General features: G+C 39.9%; 1 protein-coding gene across 5 annotated transcripts in view; it reads right to left on the reverse strand.

Annotated features, from left to right (window-relative positions):
- ece2b (endothelin converting enzyme 2b) overlaps positions 1–18108 on the reverse strand; it is an 89283-nt gene that overhangs the window by 61788 nt on the left and 9387 nt on the right. Inside the window, exon 3 of one of the 5 annotated variants that reach the window (XM_067366347.1) lies at positions 2978–3092. The exons of 3 other annotated variants lie outside the window; for them this stretch is intronic. Coding sequence is in view for 1 of the 2 variants with exons in the window: in XM_067366346.1 (XP_067222447.1) it covers positions 2863–2865 (3 nt within the window). In the remaining variant the exon portion in view is untranslated. Of the gene's footprint in view, positions 1–2862; positions 3093–18108 lie in introns of those variants that run through there. One more of the 5 variants, XM_067366346.1, reaches the window with a different exon arrangement.

An 18108-nucleotide genomic window follows, 5' to 3' on the forward strand; every position in this document is an offset into this window, starting at 1 on the left:
CTTGCGCTCCACACCACTGATTCTGTTATCAGATGAGTTTCTTTTGTAACTTTGTCTCAATCAGATCATGGTGGGCGGAGTATGAAAATAGCCTCTGCCAGCAAGTTTTTGCATTTCATAGACACTCAGTTCATTAAAAGTATTGTGTTTCAAAGATGAACGGAAATCTTATGGGTTTGGAATAATGTGAGGATGAGTAATTAATGAGAGAATTTTCATTTTTGGGTGAACTATGTCATTAAGTATGCAGGCCTGATTTCTGTGCTACTAATGATACTAAGCACAATCACACATACAAACACACACAAAAGATATTTACATACAAAAATATGAATAGTGTCTGTCTGTTGTGTGCTGTAGGTGGCTGCTAAAGTGTTCCAAGTGGTTTTTGGTTTGTTTCTATGTGATTGTTTTCTACATGAATGACCTAAAAAGTTAAATATAATCAATCTATTAAATGTATTGTCAGTTATGCTCTGTCAAAAGCCAAAAATCAACTGGTGTGGGGTGACCAGAGAAGAACTGTGCTTCGTCTTGAGAACTTTCTTGCTATGCTTGCTGCTGCTTCTGATTTATCTATTTATATAACATTATATGTGATGTGGTGATTCAGTTGTTATTCTGTTGAGTAAAACAATTATATACTGCTCTATGTATGAAATGACTAATTCAGCAAATAGTCCTGCCCCAAACTCACACCACTGGACCGTTCAAAAAACAGAAACATGTTTTAAAGCACCACAGAGTCACAGCTTTTTCAGGAAGTCAATCTACCGATGGCTTACAGTCGCTACACATTTCACTGGAATAAAAAGAAAGAGTATTCAAGTAAAAATATTAAACTAGCTTTAAGTTCTAATTTAGATTAGTTCCTTCCTTATTGTAAAGTTTTTCTAATAAATGCTCCAAATCTAATCGAGCGAATCCGAGAGGGTGAAAGGGCAAAACAAGGGTGTGAGAGCGAACGAGACAGAGAGAGAGAGAAACTGCTGGCCCGAGCTCTCAGTGGTGACACGAAACGGAAGTCAGGGTTCAGCAATCTCCTTTTCCTCTTTTCTTCAATTCATGACCTCTCTCCACACTCTGACAGCGAGACCCACTCAGTAACTCACACATGTACACAAACAACCACAACACACACACACACACACCTGTTAATGCAGACGGAGCAAAGCACTAATCATCTCTTAGACGTATCCTCAGACACATTATTGTTTCCAAACAGTGACTGTTTTTCTTCAGCAAGAGAGATCAACATCTTTTGTGGGTCTTGAAACAATGTTCCTAAACATAATCATTGACTACAACTACAATCAGAGGGAAATGTTTGGCTGAAAAGTATGTTGTTCAAACCACTAACCCAAGCCTTCCCATAGAAAAGATTAACAATTCCTGCCCACAACTTACTAATATGTCAGCATGTTTTACTAATTCGTTCCCTCGTTTTAAGTTAATTGTGTGCACGATATGATCATTTGCTCCCTCGTTTTACAAAATTATGGCCATGTTGTAATAATTCATTCCCTTGTTTTAATTAAATCAAAAGAAAAGAGCGAATTAGTACAACAGGGCCATGATTTACTAAAACGAGAAAAAAAAATCTTAATTTGTGGCCATGATATATATTTTTTGTCCTTTCGTTGTGTGCGGGACTCCATACACTAGAGTATTGAAAAACATGAAAATGGTTTGAAATTGAGATTAAGTTGTGTAATGAAAAGTAGAATGTTTTATTCTGGTTACACCACTTGATATTTTAGTACCTTACATATCTATAGAAAACTTATGAACATTTCTAATCTATATTTCAATAAGATTTTCTTTTAAAGGTGCCATCGAACGTTTTTTTTTTTTTACAAGATGTAATATAAGTCTAAGGTGTCCCCTGAATGTGTCTGTGAAGTTGTAGCTCAAAATACCCCATAGATTTTTTTTAATTATTTAAAAATTTTTGAGGCATCATTAGAAATGAGCCAATTCAGGCTGCGGCCCCTTTAATTTCTCGCTCTCTAACGGCTAATGCTACACTGTTGGAGAGATTTATAAAGAATGAAGTTGTGTTTATGAATTATACAGACTGCAAGTGTTTAAAAATGAAAATAGCGACGGCTCTTGTCTCCGTGAATACAGTAAGAAACGATGGTAACTTTAACCACATTTAACAGTACATTAGCAACATGCTAACGAAACATTTAGAAAGACAATTTACAAATATCACTAAAAATATCATGTTATCATGTTATCATGTCGGTTATTATCGCTCCATCTGCCATTTTTTGCTATTGTTCTTGCTTGCTTACCTTGTCTGATGATTCAGCTGTGCACAGATCCAGACGTTAATACTGGCTGCCCTTGTCTAATGCCTTGAACATGGGCTGGCATATGCAAATATTGGGGTGTACATATTAATGATCTCGACTGTCACGTAACAGTCGGTGTTATGTTGAGATTCGCCTGTTCTTCGGAGGTCTTTTAAACAAATGAGATGCATATAAGAAGGAGGAAACAATGGAGTTTGAAACTCACTGTATGTCATTTCCATGTCCTGAACTCTTGTTATTCAACTATGCCGAGGTAAATTCAATTTTCAATTTGATGGCACCTTTAAACTACATTTTTTTCTGGCTCATTGACCCAGATGCTATTTAGACTAAGCGTATGTTGATTTACATGCTGTGCACCAAAAGTAAATAGTTAGCATCTTGTTTACATAAAGTGCAAATAGAGATAAAGGCAATTCACACAAAGTTCAAATAAACTACTTGTACTAAGAGTAAATTGTGTGAACAATAGTGGGCAGAAACACCGCCATAAACAGCCTGTAGTAAACACATATAGCTTTACTTGTGCATATATTCTCACCATCTCTGTTAAGTCAGCAACGGCTGCACCCGGACAGCAGGCAAACAAAACAATAAATCAATCCCTCGTTCAACACGGCGCATCATGCTGTACCGAGAACAAGCTCTTTACGTACCTCACACGCCACAAACACATGAAAGACACTGCCTTCCCCCTCTCATTTCCTTTTCTCGTCTCTTTCTCTGGTGGTGGCCTCCGTCACAGAGCGACCATAAACAGCAAGCAGAAAGCTTTCAGATGGGGCGGGAGGGAAGAATGAGAGCAGATGAACGCACAGACAAACAACACATGCAGGGGAGTTTGAAAATCACAGTCAGGAGGGAATGTGAGAGTAGGAGGGGGGTTGAGACAAAAAAATAAGGGGATGAGAGAGAATCAACAGGGGAGTTCTCTGAAGGGCTGATGATAGTGGGAAAAGTAAACAGTTTCGCCTATGAAAAAATGCCTGGGGCAGCAGCTTGTTTCATTCGACATCGTGGCAAACTAGAGGAGAGTTCCTATAATAGATTGATCTAACAACCAGTGAAAGAGAGAAGTAAAAATGAATGTTTAGCAAAAGCTGACACATTGAGCCCTGGTGCTCACGTGGGCAACGTAAGTTTGAATCATGCTCGCAACATTAACATATCTTCTGCCAGGCGACAATTTGAAGCCTCTAATAGGACAATGTAATGAAACGTTTTCTCTTAAAACTTTTGTGTTCCCCCGATAAACTTTGCATTTACTTTCAAAACTTTTGTGATGGAAGTAATAGAAAAACTATGGGCCCTATCATACAGTGCCAGGCGCGACACAAATGTTTTTTGCTAGTTTCAGCCCGACGCAGTTATCATTTTTACACCATGTGCCATGTTGTTTAAATAGCGCATTTGCGTCCAATTGTGTGCCCATGGGCGTGGTGGTCTGACAACGAGGTGTGTTCAGGTGCATTGTTGGCGTGTGGCTATTTTGAGGCAACTGAAATAGACTTCACCATTGACCAACTGAAACCTGGTCTAAAGTCAAAGGCGCAATATTTGTTTTGTTATTTAAAGGGAGTGATAGTAATTTGCGCCTATATGCGAGTGTACAACGCGTGTAGGCTGCACACAAACATGCCAAATATTAAAAATAAAAGGATTGCAATGTAAAAGATTATTATTGTGTGCATAAAGATAAAAAATGCTTTGGTGGAATCCAGCTTGTCCAGTAGATGGTCTGTTTGCGCTCTTTAACCTTAGATCCGTTTCCTCGCTAGAGAAGTGCTCAGTTTTTCTGCTTGCAAATTCCGGCATGTAAATAGTGAATCCGCCATGGCACGAGTGCAACTTGCTTTTAAAGGGAATGGGAGATGACACTCTTATTGGTTTATTGCATGTTACGCCCAAAACACCCATTACTCATTGAGAGAATAGGGCAACCCTTTTAGACCATGCACCAGGTACAGCGACCATTTTTCCCCTCCTTAAACTAGCAAAAGTGGATTCGGACATGCCCTAAGTGCACTTGTGCGCTTTAGACCATGCGTTTAGATCGTTAAAAATGGGGCCCTATATTTCAGTAATGTTATCGAGGAACGCAATAGTTTTGCGACAAAACGTCAATGTTTTACAAGCTAATGCAATTATTTTCGGGGAACACTTTTTTGCGGGAGGACAATACTGTGAGAGAAGTTGGCATGGAATGAAAATTCACGCTATTTTGTAAATCCATATTGTAGATCTTATTGTGACCGATTCATCATTGTATATTTTTATCTATGCAATGCCTGCATCTCAAAAATCCAATCAACAACCGGTGGATAAATCCTGCCCTATATGTTTTCTTTTTGATAATTCGTTACATTTGGATGTACATCCAAATATGGATGAAAAGATCTATCGCTAATTCATTGCAACTTTAATACGTAGTGTTAGAGGTTTATTCAAATTTATTCAAATTGTAATGTAATAATGTCGACTGCCCACTAAAATGCCCCAAAACAGTTTAGCCAAAAAAAAAAAAGTTCCAATAATTTATACACATTAAGCCATGGTGCTCATGGCACCTCAAATTCAAATCTTGCCTGTGAAAAATTTCATCCCCCAATTCAAAATTTGTAGTCTGATTGTTTAGAACAGAAACAAGCCACATGGAGGCATCATTCCTGCCTGTATAATTTCAAACCTAAAGTTGGACACAAAATGAGATGTTTAGCAGAAAGTTCATGTTGCCCTTTTCTATACAGCTCAAATGGTTGGAGAGCTATCATGCTTCAAAAATGTATAAAATAACACCCCTAAAAGTACATAAAATTACCCCCAAATGACTGCAAAACTAATTTGATACTATATTTCTGTATCATTGGTTTCAATATCCCCATAGTGTTCCACAGAAGAAAGAAGGTCATTTTGGAAATGACTCAAGGGTGAGTAAATAATCTGGGGTGAACTCTTCTTTTAAAAGAGAGAGAAAAAAAGGAATTAAAAGCCAAAATAATATGGAAACAACCATCTCAATTTACATTAACATACATTTACATTAATCTATTTAGAGTATCCACCGAGACATACAGTGCCACATAAAAACAAACCGCAACCCTTCCTTTCCTCTGTATATATTCGCTCCACAGTAACTCCCATTCAAAACCGGCCCACCACCACCTATTCCCACAGTCCTCTGGCCGCTCATTCATAGGGACTTCATTCAGGCTGCCTGCTCAGAGTGTGCTAACACTTCTGCACCGTTAGAGGGGGCTTCCATTGTGGCCGACTGAAGGGTACAGGGACAGAGAGTCGTACTGTTGTGCTACAAAAGGCCATTCTGTTCTGTGCCGACGGCCCAACATGCCCTGAAGTAGTTAGACACTTGAGCGCACTTCACACGAGCCCCCCTTTCACTGTAAACCAATAAGCACAATGTATGAAGACCTGATGATAGCAGCTTTTTTTATGAAATATTGTTTTTTGACAATCAAGTCAATGTGAAATGCCACCTGCAACCCATTTAACAGGACTAACAGGACTGTCACTGTTGAAGAATGGGAGGCTGGACTTGATTTCATCTGCACAGAATCAATTAGATCATAAATGTGGGTGTTTTCCAGTAGAATGCAGGAAGGTTGTTTGAAGGGAGGGGTTGAGAAGTAAGGGAGATTGGTGACATCAGCCAAAAAGGGAATGTTGTGTCACAGGCGGAACAAGTTTTTATATTTTGATTATGCAGACAAACATTTCTGGACTGGTGAATCATTCACAAAAAGCTAAGAATATTCATTAAGGAAATAAATATGGTAATTATTAATTTCATGTCGACTGCAGAGCTGAATGAAAGAAAGTGGACAGATAAAAAGACACAAAAGTGTTGCCTAATTCTGATTTAAAATATATTTTATAATTACTTGTAATTTCATTTCATAAATGATAAAAATCATATCTATTAAGAAGAACCTTTGAATTTGTCTTCATTACACATTTTAACATCTATTGTCACTGTTCAAACGAAGTCTCACACCGTTTTGCACCTTTCTGTTTAATTCTTTATATACCATGGTGCAATTCATAAATTATTTTATGCATTCAAGCACACAATTATGATAAATGTCCAGTTAGATTTACAGAGACCACACTGAAATTTGGGATTTTTTTAATTTTTTTTTTTTTTTTTTTGTTCCATTGTAGCTCAAACAGCAGAGCATTGTGCTTAACAATACCAAGGTCAGTTGCTTGATTCCCAGGGAATGCATGAACTGATAAAATGTATACATTGAATGCAATTTAAGCTGCTTTAGATAAAGGTTTCTGCCAGATGAGTTCATTTAATATTTTTAGGCCACTAATAAAACAAGCACATTTGTGACACTGATCATGTACATGCTGGAGAACATAATCATCAGGATCGAAACAAACTTGTGTAGTTCATGCAGCTTGAGTGCTGCTAGTGAAATGGTGAAAAACCAAATACATATTTATCTATTTGAAGAGAAATGTTATCTGTGAGGAATTTCAGTCAGGATTTACACCATATCACAGCACCCAAGCTGCTCTCGTCAGAGTTTGATAAGAGTCAAAATAATTTGCTCTTATCATCCGATCATGGTTGTATATCTCTTTAAGTATTTCTGGAGCTCAATGCTGCCTTTGATACTATTGACCACAATATTGCTTGAAAATTATGTTGGCATTAGTGGAATGGAATTAGCATGGTTTAAATCTTATTTGATTGTTATAATCAGATAATAAATAAAGATTAATCACAATTTCAGTATGGTGTACCACAAAGCTCTGTACTAGGACCGTTGGTTTTGTCTGAAGATACGCAGCACTATATTTCCTTGAGGTCAGACAAAACCTACCAATTCTCCAACTGAGTGCATAGAATGATATTAAAAGCTGGATGACTGATAATTTTCTATTACTTAATTCAGATAAAAAACTGAGGTATTAATTATTGAACCAAAAATACTTGCTCTAAAGTTAGAAACCTAAATGTGCTATTTGATAAGAATCTGTCATTTGAAAGCCACATTTCTAGCATTTGTAAATCAGCATTTTTCCATCTCAGAAATATCACTAAATTATAACATTATCTCTTAAAAGCGTTAGTTCACCCAAAAATGAAAATTCTGTCATTTATTACTCACCCTCATGCCGTTCCACACCCGTAAGACCTTCGTTCATCTTCGGAACACAAATTAAGATATTTTAGTTGAAATCCAATGACTCAGTGAGGCCTCCATAGCCAGCAATAACATTTCCTCTCTCAAGATCCATAAAGGTACTAAAAACATATTTAAATCAGTTCATGTGAGTACAGTGGTTCAATATTAATATTATAAAGCCACGAGAATATTTTTGGTGCGGCAAAAAAAAAACTAAATAACGACTTCAGTGTTACGTATGCTGGTGTAGAGATGAGGCAGATACGGATTTCCACTACATTCAATACTTTAATATAAACGAAGGCAGAGAACACCATACAAACACTAACACAAACAGAGAACGGACCAGGAGTGAAGGGAGTGAGTGCAATATATGGGGAGTGCTGACAATAGAGTCCAGGTGCAGGTGATGAGTGACGATGAGGAGCTGACGAGGGAAGTGAGTGCAGGTGTGGAGAACAGAAGGATCTTGGGAAATAGAGTCCAGGGGAACACGGGATCTGTAACAGTACCTCCCCCTCCCGGTAGGCGCGTCCTCGCGCCGTAGATGTAACAACCGGGAGGGGGGCGGGCGCCCTGGAGACCTCAAACCGGAGCAGGGGGAGGAGTAGACTGGAGTGGAGGTCTCCAGGGCAGGTTCAAAAGCCATGGCGGGTCAGGAGCCGTGGGCAGCCATGGCGGGTCAGGAGCCGTGGGCAGCCATGGCGGGTCAGGAGCCGTGGGCAGCCATGGCGGGTCAGGAGCCGTGGGCAGCCATGGCGGGTCAGGAGCCGTGGGCAGCCATGGCGGGTCAGGAGCCGTGGGCAGCCATGGCGGGTCAGGAGCCGTGGGCAGCCATGGCGGGTCAGGCGCCGTGGGCAGCCATGGCGGGTCAGGCGCCGTGGGCAGCCATGGCGGGTCAGGCGCCGTGGGCAGCCATGGCGGGTCAGGGGCCGTGGGCAGCCATGGCGGGTCAGGGGCCGTGGGCAGCCATGGCGGGTCAGGGGCCGAGGGCAGCCATGCAGGGTCAGGGGCCGAGGGCAGCCATGCAGGGTCAGGGGCCGAAGCCTTCGAGGCGTTGAGCCCAGGCGGCGGTGAGGGACCGGCGGGTGATGGCCGAACTGTAGGCTCCGCCGACCGAAGCGCAGCCGGGGCTCCAGAAGGCCGCAGTGGAGGCAGGAGGACAGCCAACAAAACGAACACCGGGGGGAGTGAGGAGGCCAACTGGAACTGAGGGACGGAGTGACGGAGCGGAGCCGGAGGAGTGTAGTCCAGAGGGGAGGGCAGGCCGACGAGTGAACAAGGTGTGAGTGGAGGCAGGATGGATACTGGTGAAGCTGGTGGACTGATGGACAACGGTGGAGCAGAGGGAGGTTGGAGCCGGGGTGAAGGTAATCGCCCAGAGGTCCGAGGTGGAGATCTGGGCGAGGGGGCTTGAGGTGAAGGTTCAGTGAAGAGACACATGGGAGGCGGGAGAGGGAGGCAGGGAGGGAACACAGTCCTTACAAAATTCATAACAAAGGGCTCGGTGGTGGCAGGAGCGGCAGGCTCGGCGGCGGCGGCTGGAGCGGCAGGCTCGGCGGCGGCGGCTGGAGCGGCAGGCTCGGCGGCGGCGGCGGCTGGAGCGGCAGGCTCGGCGGCGGCGGCTGGAGCGGCAGGCTCGGCGGCGGCGGCTGGAGCGGCAGGCTCGGCGGCGGCGGCTGGAGAACTTGGCTCGGCGGCGGAGACTGGAGAACTTGGCTCGGCGGCGGAGACTGGAGAACTTGGCTCGGCGGCGGAGACTGGAGAACTTGGCTCGGCGGCGGAGACTGGAGAACTTGGCTCGGCGGCGGAGACTGGAGAACTTGGCTCGGCGGCGGAGACTGGAGAACTTGGCTCGGAGGAGACTGGGGTTGAGGGCCATTTCATCCCCTCAAATACAATTAAAATCCCCACAGGAACTGGAGCTGGCTCTGTGGGGACTGGAGCTGGCTCTGTGGGGACTGGAGCTGGCTCTGTGGGGACTGGAGCGGGCTCTGGAGATACTGGAGCGGGCTCTGGAGACACTGGAGCGGGCTCTGGAGACACTGGAGCGGGCTCTGGAGACACTGGAGCGGGCTCTGGAGACACTGGAGCGGGCTCTGGAGCAGGTTTTTTCCTCCTCTTCCGCTTTCCGGACCCAGCAGGAGAGTCTGGGTCCAACGTGGGGCAGGAAGGACGTTCACTGGAGGGGTAAGCGGAGGAATACGGAGGCTGACTAACTGGCCCAGCCGACCGTGTTTCTGGACGGACTGGAGACCAACACTCATCCACATAGAATTTGGAATTATTCAAAAACAAAATAAAATTGATAGTTTCACTTAAGGAGAGACGATAATCAGGTTCATGGAGACGGAGAGTGTTGTCATCCAGACCGTCCAAAAACAGGGCGATTAAATTAGCATCGGGCCAGTCAGTCAGATAAGCCAACTCAACGAACTCCTCCACATACCTCTCCAGTGAACGACCAACCTGAAGAAGCCCGATGAGGCGATCGCCAGCAGAAAGGTGAGTGAGAGGCGTTGGAGGAGCGGTAGCCAGGGAGCCGGGGAGTGTCTCCATATTTCTAGATTGTGGAAATCCGGTCGGTTGTGGTCCGTTCTTCTGTTACGTATGCTGGTGTAGAGATGAGGCAGATACGGATTTCCACTACATTCAATACTTTAATATAAACGAAGGCAGAGAACACCATACAAACACTAACACAAACAGAGAACGGACCAGGAGTGAAGGGAGTGAGTGCAATATATGGGGAGTGCTGACAATAGAGTCCAGGTGCAGGTGATGAGTGACGATGAGGAGCTGACGAGGGAAGTGAGTGCAGGTGTGGAGAACAGAAGGATCTTGGGAAATAGAGTCCAGGGGAACACGGGATCTGTAACATTCAGGAACTGCTTCAGGAAGCATCAAAGCATAATGAATCAGCATGTCGAATCAGCTGTTCGGAGCGCCAAAGTCACGTGATTTCAGCAGTTTGGTGGTTTGAATCGCGATCATGATTCCATACACTGATTTATTTATGCTCTGAATCTTCCTGAAGCAGTGTTTTGAAATCGGCCATCCATCACTAAATAAGTCGTTATTTTGTTTTTTTTTGGTGCACCAAAAATATTCTCGTTGCTTTATTAATATTAATATTGAACCACTGTACTCACATGAACTGATTTAAATATGTTTTTAGTGCATTAACGGATCTTGAGAGAGGAAATGTCACTGCTCTCTATGGAGGCCTCACAGAGCCATCGGATTTAAACTAATATATCTTAATTTGTGTTCCGAAGATTAACAAAGGTCTTACGGGTGTGGAATGACATGAGGGTGAGTAATAAATGACATTATTTTGGGTGAACCCTTTAAATTCCAAAAAGCTAATTCAAGCATTCTTGACCTCAAGACTAGATTATTGTAATGCATTACTGTCGTAACTGCAAGAACTGAAAATATCAGATTCAATATGATCTTTCCTATTCACACTGGAAAAAATATATTTAAGCCATGTTCAACAGCAGTGTGAATGCACAATAAGGGCATCTGCTAATGAGAATGTACATTCTCTTTTCCGTTTGCTATGCCACCCTCTGCTTGACTGTGTCATCGATTAAATGAAAAGAACCACACTGAGTGTGTGTTTGTGTGATCCTGTGAAAGAGAGAGAGTATCTTCCCCACGGAGCCCGAATGACGTCACTCATCTGGGCATCAAGGTTACCTCACTCCCCGCACGCAGACCGCGAGAGGAAGATGGGAGGAACGGAGGAAAAACAGAAGGAAGGAAGGAAGGAAAAGAAAAGACAGTGGAGAGAGTGTTTGATGGGTTTGCATGTGCTCTTTTTCTTTAAAACAGGATTACCTACAGATTCAGTCTTGTATAGTCTTTAACTTGAGCATCAGACAATGATTCTTTAAAAAAAAACACACAAACTGTTAACAAATGCACATTTGAAAGGAATATGTAGGACACATAATAAGCATAATAAGCAAATTATGCAAACACATACAGCTTTCCTCAGAGCTACAGTGGAAATGCACCACAGGAATCATGGGAGGGAGCCGTCCGAACGTCACACTCTGCCATGGAGCTGTTCTTCACAGCATATCGTCATCTATTAACTGCTTACTTCCTGTCTTCCTGTGGATTTCTGCTTGTGCAACCCTGACAGACTTCAAATAGCTTCCCTCCTGTTGTCTAAGCTTTCACACAGGTGTTTGTGCACAGAAAGCTTACACTGCAAAACACATTTTCTTAGTCCAGTACAGATCTAACACCCTAAAAACAACAGGTTAAATTTACTTGAGAAGATATAATGTCTTTTCGGAGAATAATAATAAAAATGTGTAAAAGTTTTAATAATAAAATGTTATTCATATAGCGCCTTACATACATTACATGCAGCTCAAAGTGCTTCACATATCAGAATATATCTTGAATTAAATGTATTTTTACCAAAAATGTTTAAGCATAAAAAAATGATGTAATAATAATAATATGTTGAGGAAATAAATATTAATATCCTATGTCAAACAATTAAATTTTAAATGAACAGTTTATGTTTTACATAAACTGCATAACAAGACAAAATACAGTCTAAAAAGAATGAGCTAAAAAAGTAGAGAACAAATCATAATAATATTCAGATCTAATGAGCAATCTGTAAGCGATCTACATAAGCTGTAAATTTACTGCGGGAGGATGTGATTAAGAGGAAGAGGAATTGAGTTCTTCACAGCTGACAAGGAGAGATCGCAGCGGGCAAAGCCAAACCTCGTCTCTCTCTCTCTCTCTCCTCTGTCATTTTCATGCCAGGTCTCAGGTACTGCAGTGCAGAGCTGGCAGAATGTTAAACAAGCCAACAATGGCAACATGGGGGAATAATGGGGACACAGAGAAATGAAAAAGAAAGTTAAGAGTAGGAATAAAGTGAACAAAGAGGGTAAAGACAACAGCGGGCAGTGTTGAAGGACAAATGCAGATGGATAAAGTAGCTGGTTTGAAAAGCGAGTCAGGACAGGCGGTCCCTAGAAATCAATTCTAACCCTATTTACTCGCTTAACCTTCATATAGCTCAAAAACATAATTAACATTAAAGTATCTGGTTAATATTTCATGAGTCATCCTAATCTTATGAGAAGTGTTTGTAAACAAAATTTCAACTTGATAACACACTTCAAACGGCCTCTATGAAAAAATGTTACATTACTTATGTTTGGAGTCTCAGAGGCGCCAGATAAACATGAATAAATGCAATGAGTTTTCACACTGACTAATGTATAAATTGAAGAGACACTTCTGACAATTTTGATTTTATTTTTCTACAGGAGCAGACACAAGATCGCTATAATATATATAAAAGTCTGTCTACCTTGTAAAACAACACAAGATTAAAGCTTCAGTAATGTCTCTCTCGTGGGTTCTGATTAGGTCAGAGGAACAAATTAAAAGAATCCGAAGGGAAAATAAGAGGTTAATTGCACAATTATTATCATTATCTTCATACATTCATCACTAGGGCCTCTGGGAAAACAACAGAAAAGTCAATCTTAAAAGAACATGAAGGTTAATGTACATATATATGTTTTCATGAAATTTTATTAAAATTAAATACTATGCTCCCACTTGTGAAATGACATCACCAGACTCTTAAATATATATATATATATATATATATATATATATATATATATATATATATATATATATATATATATATATATATATATATATATATATATTTATATTTTAGTTTCTGTCATGTTTTAATTATCTATTAATTAAGGAATTTATGGAATAAGGAATAAAGATTTATAATGTTTTATATTATAGTATTTATAATATTTCAATATTGGTGCACACCTAAGAAATATGTAACTATTATATTATATTATATTATATTATATTATATTATATTATATTATATTATATTATATTATATTATATTATATTATATTATAAGTGGTAATTCCCCATCCCCTTTGTACATTTAACAAAAATATGGTGTAAAATGGAACCCAGATTCATTGGAAAAATGTTCCTGTGGTTCTTGCTTGTTCACGGCACTTTCAACATGAAATGTCCACAGAGTGGTGCTAAAAGTTTGTTTAATTTTCTCCAAAATATGAATGAGGCAACATTTTATCTTTGGTTGTTTTAAGTGTCGTGACATTTCAGAAATGAAACTTCTTGTGAGTGGCACTAAAAGGTAAGCTTACACTAAATACTGCACTAAACCAAACCAATAGTGTTGAAAAATGTGAAATAAAAACACATTTGCTGAAGCAACTGTGCCATTTTAGTTTGTTTCTACAAGTCCTTGAGTCATAACTGTATCCCGGGACTCGTACTCGGCGCTCCACTAAGTGCACTGCTGTATCAGGGGAGCTACTGAGCACGTTTACTACAGTTGAAATGCCATGCATATGGAACTGATTATGTGATGCAAACATCAAAATGTTTTAGTTTGCAAATCATGCACTATGGTAAAAGGTTTTGAGGTCATAACATAGTATTGTGCAAGTAACTGCTTAACTGATGATCTGCCACTGTAATCATTTGCATGGAAAGGAATTAAAGTTGATGTTGTACTACCACTTGTGTTCATTTCAGTTTAGCACAATAAAGTAAACTGACATATTATACCCTTCATACATTGGACTACCAGTAAAATTGATAAAAAATTTGGAACCAAAAATTATTCACTTTGACCTGACCATGTTTTTTTAAGTGTTATCTGACATAATTAAGATTATTTTTTCTGACAGTTTAACTCTGAGATCTTGTCATATTTTATCACCATTTTTTTAAACTATAGTGAATAAACTGTATTAATGAATGAAATGTTCAAGGTGTCAGAATAAATAAATGAATAAATATAAATATATATCAGTGGCATGCAGTGGTGTTCTGAAATGAAGAGGCACATTTTTTATTTATTTATGAATAAATGTAAATTCATGCATTACTCTTAACGTTGACGCATCTTCCTTGTTAACATTACATCAAAAAAGAAACCATAATTTTACATGAACAATGTATTGTAATAAATGTTCTATTTATCAAAACCAAGTCAATCTCATTAAAGGTGCCCTAGATAGTTTTACAATATGTAATATAAGTCCTAGGTGTCCCCTGAATGTGTCTGTGAAGTTTCAGCTCAAAATACGCCATAGATTTTTTTTAATTAATTTTTTTAACTGCCTATTTTGGGGCATCATTAACTATGCACTGATTTTTTCAGCACGGCCCCTTTAAGAGATGCGCTTCCTCTGCCACACGAGCTCTCGACTATACAGTGCATTTACAAAGTTCACACAGCTAATAAAACCCTCAAATGGATCTTTACAAGATGTTCGTCATGCATGCTGTATGCATGCTTTGAATTATGTGAGTAAAGTATTTATTTAGATGGTTACGTTTGATTCTGTGTGAGTTTGAGGTTATGCTCTGTGGCTAAAGCTAACATTACACACTGTTGGAGAGATTTATAAAGAATGAAGTTGTGTTTATGAATTATACAGACTGCAAGTGTTTAAAAATGAAAATAGCGACGGCTCTTGTCTCCGTGAATACAGTAAGAAACGATGGTAACTTTAACCACATTTAACAGTACATTAGCAACATGCTAACGAAACATTTAGAAAGACAATTTACAAATATCACTAAAAATACCATGATATCATGGATCATGTCAGTTATTATTGCTCCATCTGCAATTTTTCACTGTTTTTCTTGCTTGCTTACCTTGTCTGTGCACAGATCCAGACGTTAATACTGCCTTTCCTTGTCTAATGCGTCAAATGGGCTGGCATTATGCAAATATTGGGGGTGTACATATTAATGATCCCGACTGTTACGTAACAGTCAGTGTTATGTTGAGATCCGAGTGTTTTCCGGAAGTCTTTTAAACAAATGAGATTTACATAAGAAGGAGGAAACAATGGAGTTTGAAACTCACTTTGTCTTTTCCATGTACTGAACTCTTGTTATTCAATTATGCAGAGGTCAATTCAAATTCTGATTCTAGGGCACCTTTAAGTTAGTGTTTTAAGCATTTCTCCATTCATTCCAAAATAATTACTAAAGGCAATAATAATTTAAACAATATATTTTATTTGTGTCTTGATGTTTTTCTTTTTAATTGTCAACTTAGGCTATTTAGGATCATCAGTCATGCTCTGTAAACACCATCTGTCACACACACGAATTGTGTTTTAAATTTCACCGAGCTAATTGCACTAAAACCTCCCGCAGTCATCATGCTTCCAGTCCATTTCAAGATTGATTTTGACGTGACATAAAGCAGTGATATCTAACTGGGTGATCTGTTTACTTACTTTTCAATTAGTCTTCCCATTGACACCATCATTTGTTCATACAAACTGACACGCAGAACGTGCATGTCAACGAGAGGTGGGATTTATCAAACCATTCATATCCAATCATAGTGCGATGGAGACATTGCCTCCTCTCAAGTGACTTCCCCCATTCATTCTCAATTACCCCCCACAAAACCCACCACACACCAGGGATCTGATGCTTTTCTATGGTTTCCTATAAGAGCAAAGGGAGGCATGACTCCTGCTGTAACTTTACCTGCAGGTGTCGCTGTTGGGCAGTGTTCCTTAAGAAATACGAGAGACTTGCATTCTTTTTAATGTCATAATTTGTAATATTTGTGTTGTTTAAAGTTTTATATGTAATATGGATTATTTTCTCATCCTATTTTTTTTTTGAGGAGGCACTGCCTCCCTTGCCTCCTTGGAGGAAACGCCCCTGATTTTATATATATATATATATATATATATATATATATATATATATATATATATATATATATGAAGAGTTCAGATGCAAAAACCATCTGGCATGTTTTCTTTTCAGTGAGCATTTTTATCAGGCTCCTATGTTTAGGTTCAGTAATTTCACTTTAATGGCAATGAAAAGGTTGTTATTCAGTTATTGAAATGCCTCATTTTCAAAAATATCACTTAATTCATTTCACTGTTTTTTAACAAATTTGACTGTCAGCGAGTTTTTAACAAATTTGTCTGTCAGTGATTTTTTTAACAAATTTGACTGTCAGCGAGTTTAAGTCCATTTATGCTTTTTTTGCAAAAACCTACAGCAGCACAAGGAACACTGTTGTGTTTACTTGCTACTTGCGTAATCCTGTCATTGCCACTGTAATGATGGAAATCCTGATAAAAACTTGCAGCTGTGCAATTGAAAGATGGCTCATATGCACACCGTCATTCAACTGGAAATCATGATTCGATTCACGTCTTCCGATTGGTTTCTATGTGGACTTACAGCAGCTTTTGCATCTGAACTCTCTATGTAGTGTATATATATATATATATATATATATATAGTAGATAGAGGCACATTTTCCCAGTGAGCCTGCCGCAACAATAAATGTTCAAGTTCCAAAATTGTGTGTATCTGATTTGTTGGAATTAAATGATATTATAGTCATTATATTGGCTATTGGCTATCTTGATATTGACATTGGCCATTTAAAAACAAAAAACAAAATGGTCGACCACTAGCCTAGATGAGAACTGGAAAGGAAATTAACATTATTTAAAAAGACCTACTCTAAGGAGCATCACATGGTGACTGAGAAGGTGGGTTGCTAGATTGCTGACCTTAACTTGGACCCTGAACACACACACACACACACCGGTACAGATGGAGTCTTGGCGTAGACAGGAAAGTGTGGCCATCTCCCTGCTCTCACACACCCAATGGCAGGATGTACCAGTGCTCCCGAGCCCTGAGCAGTGCTTCTGGGGTCACGCAGGGGATGACTAGAGAGTGCACTCCACCTCAAGAGAGCTTAACAACCAGCCTTTCCCACAGCAAACCACACCCTGGAGTCTCCCTGTCTTTCTGATCTGGAGCCAGTGCTGCGTTCTCTCCAACGATGGTTACGGTTTGGATCGGGATTTGACAAGCCGCTCCTAGATTAGACCGAAAGGCCAACTGCTACTCAAAAAATCATTTTATTACTACTACCATACTACAGTATGCAGTGCTGAGCCTAAAATGGTACCATGTTGGGCTAAAGACAACACTATTCCAGATAAGTATGGGTTAATTTTCAGTAAGCGTTGATGGAGATAGTGCGCATGAAGCATGAACATGCAAACAGGATGATGCTGGTTACATAACATCTTTATCTACACAACCAAATAATCCAATAACTGCTGACACAAGCCAGTGGTTCTCTGGCCATACCAAACAACAGTAAGGCCGAAAGTTTACAGCAAGCCCCTGAAAACTACTAAACAATAGCATTACTATTTAAATGTGCAAAAACCACCAAAAAAAACTGATACTATTTCTTGATGCACAAAGTGCAGATTCACAGAGGAAATACAGCAGAAGATAAGATAAAGAAGTAAGCTGTCAGTGGCCTTGCACACAAGAGTTCACGCCGAATCAGAGAACAATGCAAACTTGGCGAAAGGTTTTATTAGTAGCATTTAGTAGCATCCAATAAGAATATCAGAAAATGGTGGGTCAGTGCTTTTGAAAGTTCAATTTTCCACTTTCTTTCTTTTTTTTCCCCTGTGGAACATGAAAGAAAACATTTTGAAAAATGTTTCAGCATTTTTTGTTCATACAATGAAATA

The sequence above is a fragment of the Chanodichthys erythropterus genome, chromosome 17, assembly GCF_024489055.1.
Source record: "Chanodichthys erythropterus isolate Z2021 chromosome 17, ASM2448905v1, whole genome shotgun sequence".
Taxonomy (NCBI): Eukaryota; Metazoa; Chordata; class Actinopteri; order Cypriniformes; family Xenocyprididae; genus Chanodichthys; species Chanodichthys erythropterus.